General features: G+C 36.9%; 1 protein-coding gene across 2 annotated transcripts; it reads right to left on the bottom strand.

The window, feature by feature from the left end:
• Positions 1-6,354: 6,354 nt before the first annotated feature.
• Positions 6,355-16,441, bottom strand: LOC117332660 (thiosulfate sulfurtransferase-like). 2 transcript variants are annotated; one of them, XM_033891651.1, is made up of 8 exons: positions 16,333-16,441; positions 14,675-14,810; positions 14,246-14,447; positions 13,859-13,954; positions 12,641-12,770; positions 10,460-10,558; positions 9,812-9,936; positions 6,355-7,388 (listed from the first exon to the last, which is right to left on the bottom strand). In XM_033891651.1, exons 2-8 carry the CDS (start codon positions 14,800-14,802, stop codon positions 7,335-7,337), a joined length of 834 nt encoding a protein of 277 aa, XP_033747542.1. In that variant the 5' UTR covers positions 14,803-14,810; positions 16,333-16,441; the 3' UTR covers positions 6,355-7,334. The 2 variants fall into 2 exon arrangements, with proteins under 2 accessions (XP_033747542.1, XP_033747541.1); XM_033891650.1 differs by lacking the exon at positions 16,333-16,441 and having other exon boundaries at positions 14,675-15,653.
• Between the last annotated feature and the right edge of the window lie 804 nt (positions 16,442-17,245).

Raw genomic sequence — 17,245 nt, 5'->3', positions numbered from 1 at the left:
GAAAGATTATGTTTTCCTCACATACTTCACAGGCTTATCCCGCGGTTCCTAGGGAAAAGATTAATATAATCTTTCACCCCTTTTGGGGTGAGATAGGGGGATCTCAACCCGAGGAGGGAGATTGTTAAATTCCCAAACACGAGGCTTGCCGAGTGTTTGGGAACTTAACAATCTCCCTCTGAGGGTTGAGATCCCCCTATCTCATCCCAAAAAGGGGTGAATTATTATTTTTCTCTTACACTATTTTCCAATCGTCGTGTGAACCAAATCCAAACGTATGTAAACAACAACACGTGGACGGCGGATGACAGTTGTGATAAGGCTGAAGCAGACGCTTTACACCTTACGATGTTGATTTCATACACAATATAGTTCCGATTAGCTTGTCAAAAAGAACACCAAACACTCAGTTAACTGATAATCCATACTTATTTTAATTTTTTTTGTGCATAATATTGATATTTAGCATTCAAACGTTTCGGGTCAGATCATAGTGACGTCACCCTATCGAGAACAAGAGCACGTTCAAAGAGCACATGTAGCTTGTCTTTTCCCTAGGGTGAGATAAGAAAATCTCACCCCGGTAAAACTGCGGATATCCCTGACCAGGATAAGAGAAAATCGATCTCACACAAGGAGGGTAAAGACAGCCGACAGGCGTTACATGACACTGTTCACAATAACGTAACGTCATCATTTTACGTTGAGTAACCATGTCCTAAATAATGACGTCATTAATTTTGACGCACATTTCAATGAGCATTGCAGGTGGGGCGATGAAAAAACTCTCATAAAAACTTACGTTTGGTTGAAAGTATATGAGAAAAATCATCGAACATGGGTCTGTTCCGCGATCAAGGATATCTCAACCCTCGTGTAAGAGTTTGGCTGGCCAGCACTCGGCAAGCCTCGTGCTGAATGGCCAAACGCTTACACGAGGGTTGAGATATCCCTGTCCACGGAACAGACCCATTTTAGACTCTATTATTCCGGCCTCGTCGACGATGCGTTTCCGACCGTAGTATGCACAGTTAACAGATACAATTCATAGATTAATGTGATCTCAATGATTCTAATACATTTGAGCTGTAAATTATATCCGATATTTTTATTCTGCGATGCTGATTTAATCTATTATAATGCTAGTTCTACTTTAAAAAGCTTGGAGAGAAAGTCACATATGTTACTTACATGAACTCTCATGTTCATTTGTCAATATAAATCTTACATTACATACATTGAACAGAAAAAGACATAAATAACGTTACTTAAATATACAGTGTAACCTTAACGAAAACGTTTAAAGATGGCTTTTCCGTAGGGCCAACGAAACTAATTATGCCACACAGGAAACACATTCACTCCTGAGCAATGTAATGACAGAGCTACAGTACTTAAGAACCTACACATTAAATAATGATATTTTGACCATTAGCTAGCTTGCTCATATGGAGTCCTTGTTTGCAACGAGACTTCAGGTATGGTAAAGTCAGTGGAAATGACGCTGCGAGGAAAAAACATGTAAAATTTCGAGAGATTTAATAAACTGATATGTATTGTCAAAATTAATGAAAGAACTGTCACTTTTCCATGATTTGGGCACCAGATAGGGATAAGGCAACAACACGCACCACCATAATTAAGGCGAAATCATGTGGATAGGACAGGAGTTTCTGACATATTGCACATATCACACAGAAGTAAGGTGTCATTGTTTGTAGTGGGAGCAATTTGTATATAACTATATTAATTGTGTAAAATATCAACGAAATGGCTTAACACAACCATGGATTTAAACAGTAATTTTACATTTGTGAAAATATAAACATAATGAAATTGATTAAATAGTTTAGTAGCGGTATGAATTCAAGTCGGCCACATACTTAATCTTCGAGTCTTCCATTCAGAGAAAACAATATAGATAAAGCGTCACATGTGATTCATAGCAAAAATCATATTTATAGTGAAAACTAGTCCTACTAATGTTTATCTTAAAAACATATAACGGCTTGTTTATTCCGTTTGCTAAGTCTACGCTTACTCCAAACAACAGAACCTGGAAGTAGATATGTAATAACATTGTCTATATATCCCCAGAGCACCTTATATGATTTATTGGAATTATCATCAGCATCATATTCCGAACATCAAGACGTTGTTCAGCTGGATGTGTTTGTGACAGACGAGAAGATTTTTTACCCCATTGAGATACGAACAAAAGTGTCTGTACCAGTGAATCACACACACACACGAAAGAGTCGTTTTATCCAGTCGGACATGTTCTACAACATCGCAGCTCGGGCTACTTGCAGCTATCGTACGCCTCGGCAGGCAGCAGCTAATGTGGAGTAGATTCGCGGCATTCTCCCAAGGGCAGAAGTGTTTAATCATGTTGGCAAGGAGATTCACATCTGTCGTGCAAATCAGCAGCAACGCCAGAGACACGTGTTATACCGATGGTTGTGCGGCTGTGCTTGGCGAAGATTTCAACGCGGAGCTGAATCACGGAATATGGCTTGAATTAGTACATAGAAAACCTGTCTACCCTGACATCATGTAAAAACCAAATGCTATCATCTTAGGTTTCTTAGCTTGGATGAAATTGTAGATTGTATTATTCTTTAAAGGTATGATTTTGAATTAAGATAAGTACATTTAGTCCTTCCAGAGCAAAAATACTCTCGCGATTAAATACAATGTAGCTCAATTCAACATTGTTAATACGTATACATGCCTATAAATTCGCTAATATAATTGGGTTTTAACAATTCGACTTCTCAATGTCAATCTAAATCACCAAATCAAAATCACCAGCAACCATTTATTAATTGATATTTCTGCAATAAGACTAACTAATATTCCAGGAAAAATATCTAAATAATTATACCGTGATAAAACAATCATAGATTATCCAGCAATTAAGAAACAATTGACCAATAATCCACCAACTTAGAAACAATTGACTAATAATCCACCAATTTAGAAAAAAATGACCAATAATCCAACAACTAATAAACAGTTGACCAATAATCCAACAACTAAGAAACAATTAACCTATAATCCACCAACTAAGAAACAATTGACCGATAATCCAACAACTTTGAAACAATTGACCGATAATCGAACAACTTAGAAACAATTGACCAATAATCCACCAACTTAGAAACAATTAACCTATAATCCACCAACTAAGAAACAACTGACCGATAATCCAACAACTTTGAAACAATTGACCGATAATCGAACAACTTAGAAACAATTGACCAATAATCCAACAACTAAGAAACAATTGACCGATAATCCAACAACTTATAAACAATTGACTAATAATCCACCAATTTAGAAACAATTGACCAATAATCCAACAACTAAGAAACAATTAACCTATAATCCACCAACTAAGAAACAATGAACCTATAATCCACCAACTAAGAAACAATTGACCGATAATCCAACAACTTAGAAACAATTGACCAATAATCCAACAACTAATAAACAGTTGACCAATAATCCAACAACTTATAAACAATTGACCAATAATCCAACAACTAAGAAACAATTGACTAATAATCCACCAACTTAGAAACAATTGACCAAAAATCCAACGACTTAGAAACAATTGACCAATAATCCAGCAACTAAGAGACAATTGACCAATAATCCATCAACTAATAAAAAATTGATCAATAATCCATGTTTAATTACCATCCGAACATGTTAAACAAGAGGCCCTGTATCGCTCACCTGGCTTCATGAGTATAATTGTCGCTGGAATTGCTATGTCAATATATCATAAGCATTTTATATGGGTACATGTACATTGGTTTTATTGTAATTCTAAAATTGTCAATTTAGCCAAATTGACCCCTTTTGGCCCCACCCCTCAGCCCTCCGCGGGTTGACCATCAACATTTGTACAATTTTGAATACCCACCCCATATCCATGCTACCATACAAATGTGGTTTTTATGTCAAAAAGTACAATTAATCCATGAAGTGAAATATGAGCGATGTCCATTGCTTAGTCTCAAAGAAGTTGTTTATATCAATTTAGCCAAATTGTTCCCTTTTGGCCCCGCCCCTCAGCCCCCCGGGGGGTCAGCCCTACCATTTGTACAATTTTGAATCCCTACCCCAAAAGGATGCTACCATTCAAATATGAGCAATATCCATTGCTTTGTTCCAGAGAAGAAGTTGTTTAAACAAATTTACCATTTTTGGCCCTGCCCCTCAGGGCCTCGGGGGTTCAGCCCAACCATTTGAACAATTTTGAATCCCTACCTCAAGGGGATGCTACCAGTCGAATATGAGAGATATCCATTGCTTAGTTTCAGAGGAGAAGTTGCTTTTATCAATTCTGACAAACTGGCCCCTTTTGGCCCCGCCCCTCAGCCCCTAGGGGTGGTCAGCCCCGTCATTTGTACAATTTTGAATCCAGACCTCAAAAGTGATGCTACCAGGCAAATATGAGCAATATCCATTGCTTAGTTTCAGAAAAGAAGTTGTTTATATCAATTTAGCCAAATTGACCCCTTTTGGCCCCACCCATCAGCCCCCCCCCCCCCCCCCCCCCCCCCCCCCCCAGGGGGTTAGCCCCACCATTTGTACAATTTTGAATCCCGACCCCAAAGGGATGCTCACAGTCTAATATGAGCAATACCCATTGCTTTGTTCCAGAGAAGAAGTTGTTTAAACAAATTTACCATTTTTGGCCCTGCCCCTCAGGACCTCGGGGGGTCAGCCCAACTATTTGAACAATTTTGAATCCCTACTCCAAGGGGATCCTACCAGTCAAATATGAAAAATATCCATTGCCTAGTTTCAGAGGAGAAGTTGTTTTTATCAATGTTGACAAACTGACCCCTTCTGGCCCCGCCCCTCAGCCCCGTCATTTGTACAATTTTGAATCCAGACCTCAAAGTGATGCTACCAGGCAAATATATGAGCAATATCCATTGCTTAGTTTCAGAAAAGAATTTGTTTATATCAATTTAGCCAAATTGACTCCTTTTGACCCCACCCATCAGACTCCTGGGGGTCAGCCCCACCATTTGTTCAATTTTGAATCCTGACACCAAAGGGATGCTCAAAGTCAAATATGAGCGATATCCATTGCTTAGTTTCAGAGGAGAAGTTGTTTATATCAACTCAGCCAAATTTACCCTGTTTCTCCCCGCCCCTCAGCTCCCCGGGGGGTCCGCCCTGTCATTTGTACAATTTTGAATCCCTGCCCCAAGGGGGTGCTACCAGGCAAATATGAGCAATATCCATTGCTTGGTTTCAGAGAAGTTGTTTATATCATTTAGCCAAATTGATCACTTTTGACCCCGCCCCTCAGCCCCGTCATTTGTACAATTTTGAATCCCTACGCCAAGGGGGTGCTACCAGGCGAATATGACCGATATCCATTGCTTAGTTCCAGAGAACAAGTCGTTTATATCAATTTAGCAAAATTGACCCTTTTGGCCCCGCCGGGGTCAGCCCCACCATTTGTACAAGTTTGAGTCCCCGTCCCATATGGATGCTTTTGTTATGGTGGTTTTGAAGAAGAAGTCAATTGTTGACGGACGGCTGGACGGACGACGGACGACGGACGGACGACGGACGGACGACAGACGCCACAGTATGGCATAAGCTGACCTTGGTCCTTCGGACCAGGTGAGCTCAAAGTAGTACATATGTATTTTGACATACATAAATAAATGCCCAGTTCTTATTGGATGCTTTTGAATAATCTGATGAATAGGTTACGACGGTTCATGTTCCTTCATAAACAAAAGCAACGTATTTTGTATATCAGTAATATTTATTGAAATCAATGAAATCAACTACAATAGAATTAACGAAAACATATATTTGAATACAGAATAGATTTTATATCATTTAATCATTACCAGTACCAATACTGGTCAATACTATGTATGGCACCATTGTCAACAATATATATAATTTGAGATATACCATTAAGTAGTTACCTTGCTTAAACTACCACGCCATTTGTTCTGTTGTTATCATATATGGCTGTTGTGTTATGTGTAAAGGGAATACTGTTAATCATTTAGATGTCACGAGTATTTTATTTCGAGAACTATTTCTAGAAATGATGTTAAATGCGAATGAAGAACTTTTAGAGTAATAGACTCTACAAGACTCCTTTATCGGTAACCGATAGCTTGGCCGCCATCCAAAGGAGTTATTTCCTTACAACTAATCGCAAAGAATTTGAATTAGCGATTGACTCTTCTCGCGTATGAGCGCGAAAATAAATCCCACTAGAAATATAAGTGATTTACAGTTAAGTACATGATATATATCACTCTTATGTTCTACTTACTTTGCCAATATCTGTTTAAAAATTCTAAATGTAATCTAATAATCAACGTCGATGAAAAAAGCATGGGAGCTTACAAGGAAATTTTAAGAGGTGTAATGAAATAAAAACAAGCAAAGGACATGTTTCATCCAAACCAATTCTGAAGCTTACAAGTCGTATCGTATAAATGTATGTTAATTCAGGTGTAGTTATCAATACAGCGAATACCAAACAGTGATAACATTTGATGGAACATACAGTATAACAGTCAGTGTAGTAACACCAACAGCCATATACTTATATTGAAGTAAAACCAACTATACATTGTAACCTATTTACTACAACCATATATTATTTTGCGTAAATCCCTCATTCCATTCATTAATATGACCTCACCCAATATAATAGTCAAAGAGAAAACATATAATAGAGTATATCATAATGATGGCGATAATCATTCCATTTCAAATTTAAGAATGTTCATTAATTGTTTTTGAAATATTCTAAAGAGGCTTGATAATAGGAAATATACTTAAGCCTCTTTTGATATATTTCACATGAAATAATTTTTTTGGAATATACAATATTTTGTTTAATTACCTGATGAAATTGAACATTATTCTTATCACTTTTATTGTTTGATACAAAATACAATATACGGTAAGTGGGGACGGGGACGTTTAACATTTGTAGACAATAGAAAAGAAGAGATATTAATCTACACTTTAAGATTTACAAGTACATTTTATGTCAGCCAAACCTACGTGTGAAGATGATTTTCTAAGAATTAGTGATTTATGTCATTTTTAAAGACAATTTCGCTGAAATTTGTTCACTGGTTGGTTTGGCCACTTTAGTACATGTATAATCTTTTTATATCTATGATCTGTGATATGGTCATTCGTCATCCGTAAGGTGACTGTTTTGGCATATCTAGAGTAAACATAATCATTATTTTTATTTCGTTAGATAATTTGTTGTGAATATTTTAAACAGCGCCAGATGCCATTTTGGAAGGCATCTACTTCTCAATTTGATCATCCTGTGATCTTTTACTCCACTCTGTGAATCCTCCCTGCAAGTAAAAAATGTAGCACTTTAACATTTGTTCTCCTTTTCAATTCCGACTTATTGAATTAAGCTCTTCAATTTTTGTAAATAAGTGTGCCAGTTGTCTACTGTATGTCTGTGGTGTGTAGTACAGAGAATATTTTTCATTTAGCATGTTATAGGGCTATGTACAAGCTCATAAGAGAAATACGGCTGTTACCAGTCGATACCGCCATATTGGTTTCTCTGCAGTATGATAAAGGCTTCCTTGCACAATGAAGTTGCTGGCGTTGGTAAACCTCGCATCATTCGCCATAGATTAAGGATCGCGTTCCCTGGTCAGACTACTCTCTCAATCATTTCCGATACATGAAGTAGTCCCAAATTGTGATCCCTATCGAAAATTTCTGAAGCTGCTTGAAATGAAACTCCAATGGCACGTTGCTATTCTCGTTGAAATAAAAGTAGTCAACTTAGCATGCTCTTAAACATGTTTTTGAAATGAATATGGAGTTATTTACGACAAATTTTCTGGAAAATTTGATCAAGAATACTTCGAGATGTCCCAAGACATTGAGTCATTGAATATTTTTTGATACCTCGAATATTCGAGGTAACAAAGTATACATGTATGTTATATAGATTTTTAACTGTCGGAACTGATTTTTATTTCGAGTTTAGCATGGTCTTCGAATTGAAATACAATCAATGTAAAATGTTTGGAAATTGGATATTTTAAATAAGATGAAATACACATGTATACTGTTGGCAAGTACTACTATAATTATAAGAATTGAAACATGACGTTCAGGACAAGATATGTCAACTCTTGAGAAGTCAATAAGACAAGTAGACTATCTTTCCCTGGAATCTATAATGGCACAATATCTATGTTTATCTTCAAGACTGATGCATATTTTCTTTTTACTACTTGGATTGTATGAATTTTAAATCTGAAAATAGACAGGATAAACATTTCGACAACTGCACACTCCGTTTCCTTGGTTACTAAGGCGACCGAAATGCTTGGATCATTATCAGCTGTCAGATAAATCGTGTAGTGTTAACTCCACACGTCAACATTCATTGTAACAAGCATTTTTACCTATTCGATTCAGCTTACGAGCAAAGAGAGCTGTGTCGTCTGCTTCAGGTGCTTTTCTATACACCAATAACGTTACATAGATTCCCGCCGAAATATTGCCGTTAGCCGTTTTTAGTGCTTCTGACGACAACGAATGTCACTCTATACTTGCCCAAAGTCATTTACCACATCAAACCACCTACTGACTGCATTTCGAAAGCAGTTGTCCTTGTTCTCATATTTCGCCTTGGCGTGATTCGACAAACGAATTTTAGCGATGTGTATGTAATCTAGGTTATCTAGTCTAGTTACTTGTTTTCCCCTGTTTACATCCGGTATATGTTGTGGACATTTGTCTGCGGTCTTATTCAGGTATCAGCTACAACCCAGTCGTTTCATATTCCGGCTGTACTACTATAGAGACTGTGATCAGCGAGATTAGGTGGAATGTCGTAGGCCAGACGTACGACAAGTATATGACTAGGAACTTGGAAGTGACAGGTGAACAAATTGACAAACCAAATTAAGACATTGGATGACTAACTGGGCCGCCGTGAGCGGCCTAATCACACTGACAAATCTAACATCTGCCGATGTTTATGCCATATACACACAGACATTGCCATTAAACAAACGCCCATAAAGACCAAAGTACACACTGACAAGCTACCTTTGCAAAAGTTCATATCATGATCAAGAGACAAGAATAATAATTATGCTGAAAATTGTGAAGGCCAAAGTACTCGATAGCATGGAAGCATTGTAAATACCTTCTTGATACAGAAACAAGTGATTGTCAACCCGAAAAGATGGCAAAGGTAAAAGTAAACAAATTACGTGGATCATAGAGACTATAATCAATGCTACATCAAACTACCTAATATGTATTGAGAAGAACGGCTAAAAGCTCTATAAGCCTATGTTTTGCTAGTCGCGCAACATTTAACAGAAATAAGTCAGTGTGCATCCTATCTAATCGCAGAATTGTCTCTCGTCTTGTAATCTGCTAGATAGTGTTTTTTGTGAATTTTGGCAAAAAAGGAGAACATAATTAGCTCATATGTATCGCATATACTGCACAACACAATTATGTCGTATTGGTCCCACGTGTCTATAGCATCCATTAGGACGTTTGTTTGACCGGCTATGGTTGCTTTGTGCAACATATATGATCCACACAAGATAATTATATGTTCTCATTAAACATGACTTTTTCGCATATTTTGCTAAGATTACCAAAGAGTATAGCAAATTGCATGACATGGTCCGCAATTAGACATGATTCAGCTAAAAACTGAAGAGGAGACATCAATAATTGACTCACTAAAAACCAAACAGTAAATATCACAATAGTAGATACTTACGTGGTAAACAGAAACATTGTCATTGCCACAGAGAGCTGCTGTGAAGGCCAATGTACATGACGACATGCCACTGTTACAGTAACAGGCTAGGGGTTTAGACAAATCAACTCCAGCCTCGCTAAACTCTGCAAAAAAATATGCAATAAACTAAACATATTCAATACGTTACCTTGCAATGTCATTGAGTTATACGTAATGCAATAGTATATATCTTATATAAAATCTAAATGATAATAAGTCTCTTCATCTTTCGTTCCAATGGTTAAAAGTATTTGTCAATATACAACATGATACATTCATTCTCATATCGATCTCATGGCGTTTTCTTAGATATACCGTAGCCTCTTAATCATGAAACCGTTCCTATATTCAAATTCACATCTGTGTTCACACTCAGATATTTTGGTGATATATCTAACATCGGAACACTTTTTTAATGATTTGAAGGAATTTCGAAAAAACAGTCGATATTGTTTTCTATGTTTGAGTTTTTCTTTTAAATTGCTATTTCATGATTTAAGCGAGTTTAAAGAAAGTTGGGTTGAGCACGGATATATTTGAGCATGATAATGGATTTATGAATACGGGCCTGGGTATAATTGATGAAATTATTATCATTTAAAATACGTCACATTATAAGGTAGCTACCTTTTTTAAGATCGTCCAGATCTTTAAGCGTTCCCGTTTCAGCGTTGACTAAATCTGCCATCGGTAGATTTTTGGCTCCTTTTATATGTCCCTTGCTTTCTGCAACCATTTTTTTCATTATGAGAAATAGTATGATTTGGAAAGTATGAAATTACTAAATATGACATGAGATTTACCAATCTTCTTTTATCTGTTCAGTGTAGTTAGATGAAAGAAGTCACATGTTTTTTTTTTTTTTTTTTTTTTTTTTATCTCAAATTGATGTACAAACTTTTTATTATTCAGATCATATTTTTGCAGTTTCAATTACTGATTTTATTATTTTGACAATCACTACTACCACTACCACCACCACCACCACCACCACTACTACCACTACCACTACCACTACTACTACTACTACTACTACTACTACCACCACCACCACCACCACCACCACCACCACTACTACTACTACTACTACTATGCAAAATCGTTTTATATTGTACAGGAAAGCTCTTGTGATAATATCGTTAAGGAGCAATGAAGCATTTAGTTGGATTTACCTGCTTACAAGGGCAAACTTTGGCTGGATTTAACATGCTTACAAGGGCAAACTTTGGCTGGATTTAACATGCTTACAAGGGCAAACTTTGGCTGGATTTAACATGCTTACAAGGGCAAACTTTGGCTAGATTTAACATGCTTACAAGGGCAAACTTTGGCTGGATTTAACATGCTTACAAGGGCAAACTTTGGCTGGATTTAACATGCTTACAAGGGCAAACTTTGGCTAGATTTAACATGCTTACAAGGGCAAACTTTGGCTGGATTTAACATGCTTACAAGGGCAAACTTTGGCTGGATTTAACATGCTTACAAGGGCAAACTTTGGCTGGATTTAACATGCTTACAAGGGCAAACTTTGGCTAGATTTAACATGCTTACAAGGGCAAACTTTGGCTGGATTTAACATGCTTACAAGGGCAAACTTTGGCTAGATTTAACATGCTTACAAGGACAAACTTTGGCTAGATTTAACATGCTTACAAGGGCAAACTTTGGCTGGATTTAACATGCTTACAAGGGCAAACTTTGGCTAGATTTAACATGCTTACAAGGGCAAACTTTGGCTGGATTTAACATGCTTACAAGGGCAAACTTTGGCTGGATTTAACATGCTTACAAAGGCAGAAGTTGGTAGGATTTAACATATTTACAAAGAAGGCATTTGGTTGCATTTGATATGCTTAAAATGGAAGTATGTGGCTGTCAATGAAACGGCAAAAGAATGAAGCACAGAAAACTGAGGAACAGAGAGGGGGAAGCAAAAACAGTAGGGAAAGACTAAGATAAACATGCAATAATACTTTGTATACACGTTTAGTATATTGTTCAATCGCAGTAACGATAGAACGAATTTTAGAAAACAAGAACAGTAAATAGCCTATACTTAATTCCCAGTGTGGTAAAATGTCGTTTAAGTTGACTTTGCGTTGAATCGATGAAAACAGCTTACTAACATTAATAATTGAACAAGGAATCGATAAAGCTGTTAACATGTCATGAATTCCCCTGGAAACTACATGCTTTGAACAATTTTCTTTAACCTGATATTTGCTGTTTCCATGACAACATCATAAGTCTCGTGATACTTCTTGAACATGCACTATTTAAGATTAAACCTCTTTGATACAGAGACGGTACTGACTGGGAACTAGATTCGATAGAGGATGGTTAAGAGAGGTTGTATTCAAGCGAAGGAGTAGATGACATTATGACTGCAAACCATTCAAATAATCTATTGAGTTCTCATTTAAAAGCCATATCGGTTAAATCAATATTCGGTGGAATGACATCTCGAAAGCATTAAGTCCAGGACATTTACAAAATGCAAAAAATATATATATATGAAGTTGATGAAAAGCTTTTATATTGAAATAAAAATGAATGAACATGCGAGTTTTCGGTTCTTTTTGAATATTGTTAAATAGTTTATGATCATAAAATCTTCAACAAAGATGGAATTCAGCTCATTACGACCAGGGGTCGCAGTCGAAGGTTTACTATAGGACTTCCATGGCCCCTGGACACCAGAAAGGTCAGATCGAAGGTTAGGGATATACAAGGTTATGTATGCACTGTAAATATGGCCAAAGCCACTCGGCACTCTAGAGATCATCTGTTAAGTCGAAGACATACCTGGTCCGGAGTACTTAAACGATGCTCGACTGTCACACACCTGTCTACCTGAAGATGACGTCACATTATCCACCATCATGTCAAAGTTCAACCTTATACTATCATCTGACCTACAGGTAAAGTCCCCTCGCTGAAATACAGAAATACGTTTAGTGTTAATGTCGTCAATAAGTGTAGATAAGATATCCCAGGGAGTAGTGTATCATGTACCGATTCATTTAATTGTGACAGCAAGTGTCCACTCAGATGTCTCGAGGTGTAATTATGAGGTATAGGTAATAGGGGCTGAATAAAATACGAATTTTTGTTATTATTCAAATTTTGTCTCAATGATTGTGCTACCTAGCATGTGCGTTTTCTTTTTTCAAAATATTTGAAGTTATAACTTATACCTGATACTCATGATGTTGCCCTTTATTACTTCCTTTCCAAATGGTTTCAATAATCTGAAATCCCCCCTTCTTTCTCACTTTTCATACCAACCAGGTGATTCCTTTCTTTCCCACTTTTCTTCCTTCTTCAGTTTCCACTTCTCTTACCAACCTGATGTTGTTATTTCTTTCCTATGTTTTGATTTGATTTGTATATCTCATCATGTTCAATTTAAGTGTTCTTAAAGTGGTAAACACTACCTTGAATAGTTTTTCATCAAAATGTTATCAACATGAACTTTATTGAACTGATTGCTTTCCTACTTTTTTTTACCAACCTGATATTGTCCTTTCCTTCCAATTTTTCTTGCCAACCTGATGTCCTTTCTTCTCACTTTTCTTACCAACCTGATGTGTCCTTTCTTTTTTTAAACTTACTACATTTTAAACCTAAATTTCGACCCGAAATGTTACGCATTTCATATCTTCTTTTCACCCCCGAAAAGTCATGGTATAATTGAAGGCTCCTTATGCTCTACATTGCGAGTGGCATGAAATGACTAATCTGGATATAAGTACGGTGTACTACATACAATATCATTGATAAATGATAAAGAAACCAAGCGGCAGCTTTAAAGGTAAAATAAGCAGGTTTCTGGATTACTTACTTTGGTCAATAAAAGGTCAAATATTAAGGATCAGCAAATTTTGTAAGGACATATTCCAAATGTACACAGAAGATAACAGGGGTAAGTTTTGAATTGTTATAGAAACTTTTGAATTTGAAGTTGTACGACATATTACATCCAGTATATATATCAAATGACACCATCTCTGTCGATAATACCTTCGAAGTAGGCACTTCACTACTAACAGGACAACCAGCAGACTTCCATTTCTGCCAACCACCATCAAGGATGGACACTTCTTTGTGTCCAAACAGCTGAAATATGAAATGATATTGCTATGCGATATTTGGTGGATTTATTTGCTCGTTATTTATACAGCAATAGTTACATCATCATTTCCAAGATTTTTCATTGGTCAAGCGCCGAAAATATCAAGTACTCTTTGGATTTGATCAGGCGACATCAATTAGTTTTGGAAGAAGAAGAAGAAAAAGCAATATCTCGCTCACTCTTTCATAGATATATGGTTAATTACATCCTGAATCCTGTTGTCCACACCATTCCTCTATAACAAAATCCAGGATTATAACAGGACATTATTTTACCTTGAAAGTCCACCATGCACGACCAGACAAGAAGAACCCAGATGCATCCGAGTCGCTGTAAATGATCACGTGAGTGTCGCTGTCGACGCCAGCAGTCCGGACACTCTCCTGGAACGCGTCGACGTCGGGGACGTTACGAGGAAACAAATCAGTATGCTTGCCCTCCATGACACTGAGGTATGACGCCCCCGGCACGTGCTCTCTATGGATAAGTGTGTGTAAAAAGGTGAGTTTGCGTCGATAGGCTTGCAAAAGATTAACAGTATAATTGATATATTGATCACTTTATCGACTAGTTTGGTGACAAAATTATCGATGTAGCGAGTAAACATTTTGAGTTATTTATTATATAGTTGTGTAAGTAAACAATACATTGAGTAACTAGTGAGTGAGTGGGTGGGTGGGTGAGCGAGTGAGTGAATTACTTACGCCATGTAATGATCTTTCATGTCCTTACTGCTTGACCAGGATACGTCAAGGATGACCACTTTCTCGAGATCTCCTTTAGCCAGTTTTTCCTTCAGCCATTCCACGCTTACCAGATTTGGATGGGCCATTGTGGCTTCTTTACAAAGTAAGACAACATCGGAGTCGAGTTTTGATTGGTAGTTCATATTGCAAAAGATCAAAGGATATTGTCACATACATTATTGATGGCGAGAACAGCAAGTTTGATTCAAACCATGGTTCCTGCTACCTTTACTTTCAGTGAGGAAATGGATTGATACGGAAACTCTTGACAGACGCACTTTTTGCTTTGAACTACTTGTTACCGGCACTCAGCCCAGTCAAGTTCCGCTACATTCCTCTCTCCTTTAACGATGTCTTCGACTCCTACGACACACACAAGATTCTAAATCACCTCTGTGGGTATTTCGTTGGGCGCCAAATGTTACAGGAGAGGAAAAATGCAACGACCAGACCGGGACTCGAACCTGGGTCCTCCTAACTCTAGACGGGCAATCTAAACCATTTGAGCTACGAGCCATTGGCGCTCAGCCCTGTCAAGGTCTGTTACATTATGGTTTCTGGTAGGTTTTTTGGCTAACCCAGCATCTGATTATAATAAATTGATGCTTGTGGTTGTCAATTTTAATGACATTGCTTTTATAATCAGTGACGACCCAGGATAAACGCCCTGGTTTTTTTTCTTCCATACGGTTCATGATTGTCGGTGTCAAAGGTTTATTTCAGCTTCAGAAGCAACCTCTGATGTTTGCAGAAAATGTTCATATAATTTGATAAGGTTCTTAACATCTTCATTCTCCGTTTAAAATAATAAAATAGCATTAATGGTTTACAAAACAACTTCAGGAATACCTCCATATAGACTAGCACAAGTTCTTCCTAGGAAAGTAACAGCTACAAAATAGAGGAGGGTTAAGCTGGTCCCAGAATAGGTTAATATATTTTATCTAATATTTAAAATATAAAAACTACAGTATGTAATAGGAACTAAATGCATAAACAAAACAAATATAAAAAATAAAATAAAAACTCGGAAAAAGCATTCATTTGTAAAGTTTGACTCGTTGTTGTTTTTTTTAAATATAGTGGGTTTTTTTCAATTTGTCAAAGACATGTGAACAACGATTCACCGTGAACAGAAATAAACGTGTCATTATTTAACAAACTATGTCCTAAGGGGCGTAAATCATGTAGCGCCTCAGGGCTTGCTCTCGAGGGGACGTAACTCTTTGTAGACGTTGCAGCAATCGGTTTCCTGGTACACTAATTAAGATAAATGGCTTAATACTGTACACAGAATGCACATATCAAAATATTGACAATAGGGGGAGATTATCAGCTGGCAGATTAGCGATGCTTTGTATCGACATACTCAGAGTAAAGCATATCACGACGTGAACACGTGAATTCGTCTGCAAGACTATAGATCTATTCTGAGTATGTCGATACAAAACATCGTTCGGTAAGCTAACCCAAACATTCTATTCAGTTATAGATATAATCTACGTTATTGTTAAGTATGAAACGCACAATACCTATTTAAGAATACAGTAATAAACGTTGATATAATTAAAAATGGAAGTAATTAGGGAAATGTAACATATAACGTGGTTACATACCTGTAATGTCAAGTTGATGCACCGTCAACAGTGTTGCAAGGGAGGTAACCCATATCAACTCGTGTAACAGCTGTGATTTACCGATAACACGATATCACAGGGACCCGAGAATTTGTCTAAGGTTATGTGTAATTAGGCCTCCCTGGTGTGTATAGCACATTTTCAGACGTTTCGGGGGCTAGGTTGAAATTCTGTAAAAATGACAATGAATACCGAGTGGAATAATTTTTAACGAAATTTAATCTAGAAAATTTGCTATACACAGTTTGGAAAGTCTGTGGACTGTAACAAATTCTCATATCCCCGTGAACACGATTAACAAACAACAATGTATAATGCTCACGGTCGGGATAACGACAAGATATTCTTGTTCTTGCATGACTCAAACTTAATAATGTCATTTAGTAAAGCAGGATTCGTTACATTTAAACATGATAACATTTTAGTTTTTTGTCCCTTCTGAGTGGAGTTCAAACACTGAGTAATTTATAGCTGCTCAATATAGTTATAGCTTTTTTGATAAGGTTGATATATGATGCTATCAACAAGGAAACTATCAGGATAATAAAACAGGTAGTGACCGACATCAAAAGACTATATTTTATAATACAATCTGTAGTTTTATTATCAAACGGCATAAAGAAATCAATGAATGCAATAAACATCAGTAAGAGAATTATACATACATTTTAAAGCGCCACATTCATTATCTATATTAAAGCACCACATGCATATTCTGTCTTTTAGCGTCACATCCACAATATATTTCAAACGCCATATCCAAATTTTAAAGCGCCACATTCAGAATCTATTTCAAAGCGTCACATTAAAAAAAATCTGTTTTACAGCGTCACATTTAAAAAATCTATTTTAAAGCGCCACATTAAGAATCTATTTTAAAGCATCACATTCA

This window comes from Pecten maximus, chromosome 8 (assembly GCF_902652985.1).
Source record: "Pecten maximus chromosome 8, xPecMax1.1, whole genome shotgun sequence".
Classification (NCBI taxonomy): domain Eukaryota; kingdom Metazoa; phylum Mollusca; class Bivalvia; order Pectinida; family Pectinidae; genus Pecten; species Pecten maximus.
Note: the sequence above shows the minus strand (reverse complement) of the source record. Positions and strands in the feature narration are given on the sequence as shown.

What these genes read in the sequence shown, in the direction of transcription:
- LOC117332660 (XM_033891650.1), bottom strand. Translation starts at nt 14,859, where the DNA reads ATGAACTACCAATCAAAACTCGACTCCGATGTTGTCTTACTTTGTAAA. An exon ending in ATGAAAGATCATTACATGGC is followed by an intron (nt 14,448 to 14,674) that starts GTAAGTAATTCA and finishes ACTTATCCATAG; the next exon opens with AGAGCACGTGCCGGGGGCGT. An exon ending in GTGCATGGTGGACTTTCAAG is followed by an intron (nt 13,955 to 14,245) that starts GTAAAATAATGT and finishes TTCATATTTCAG; the next exon opens with CTGTTTGGACACAAAGAAGT.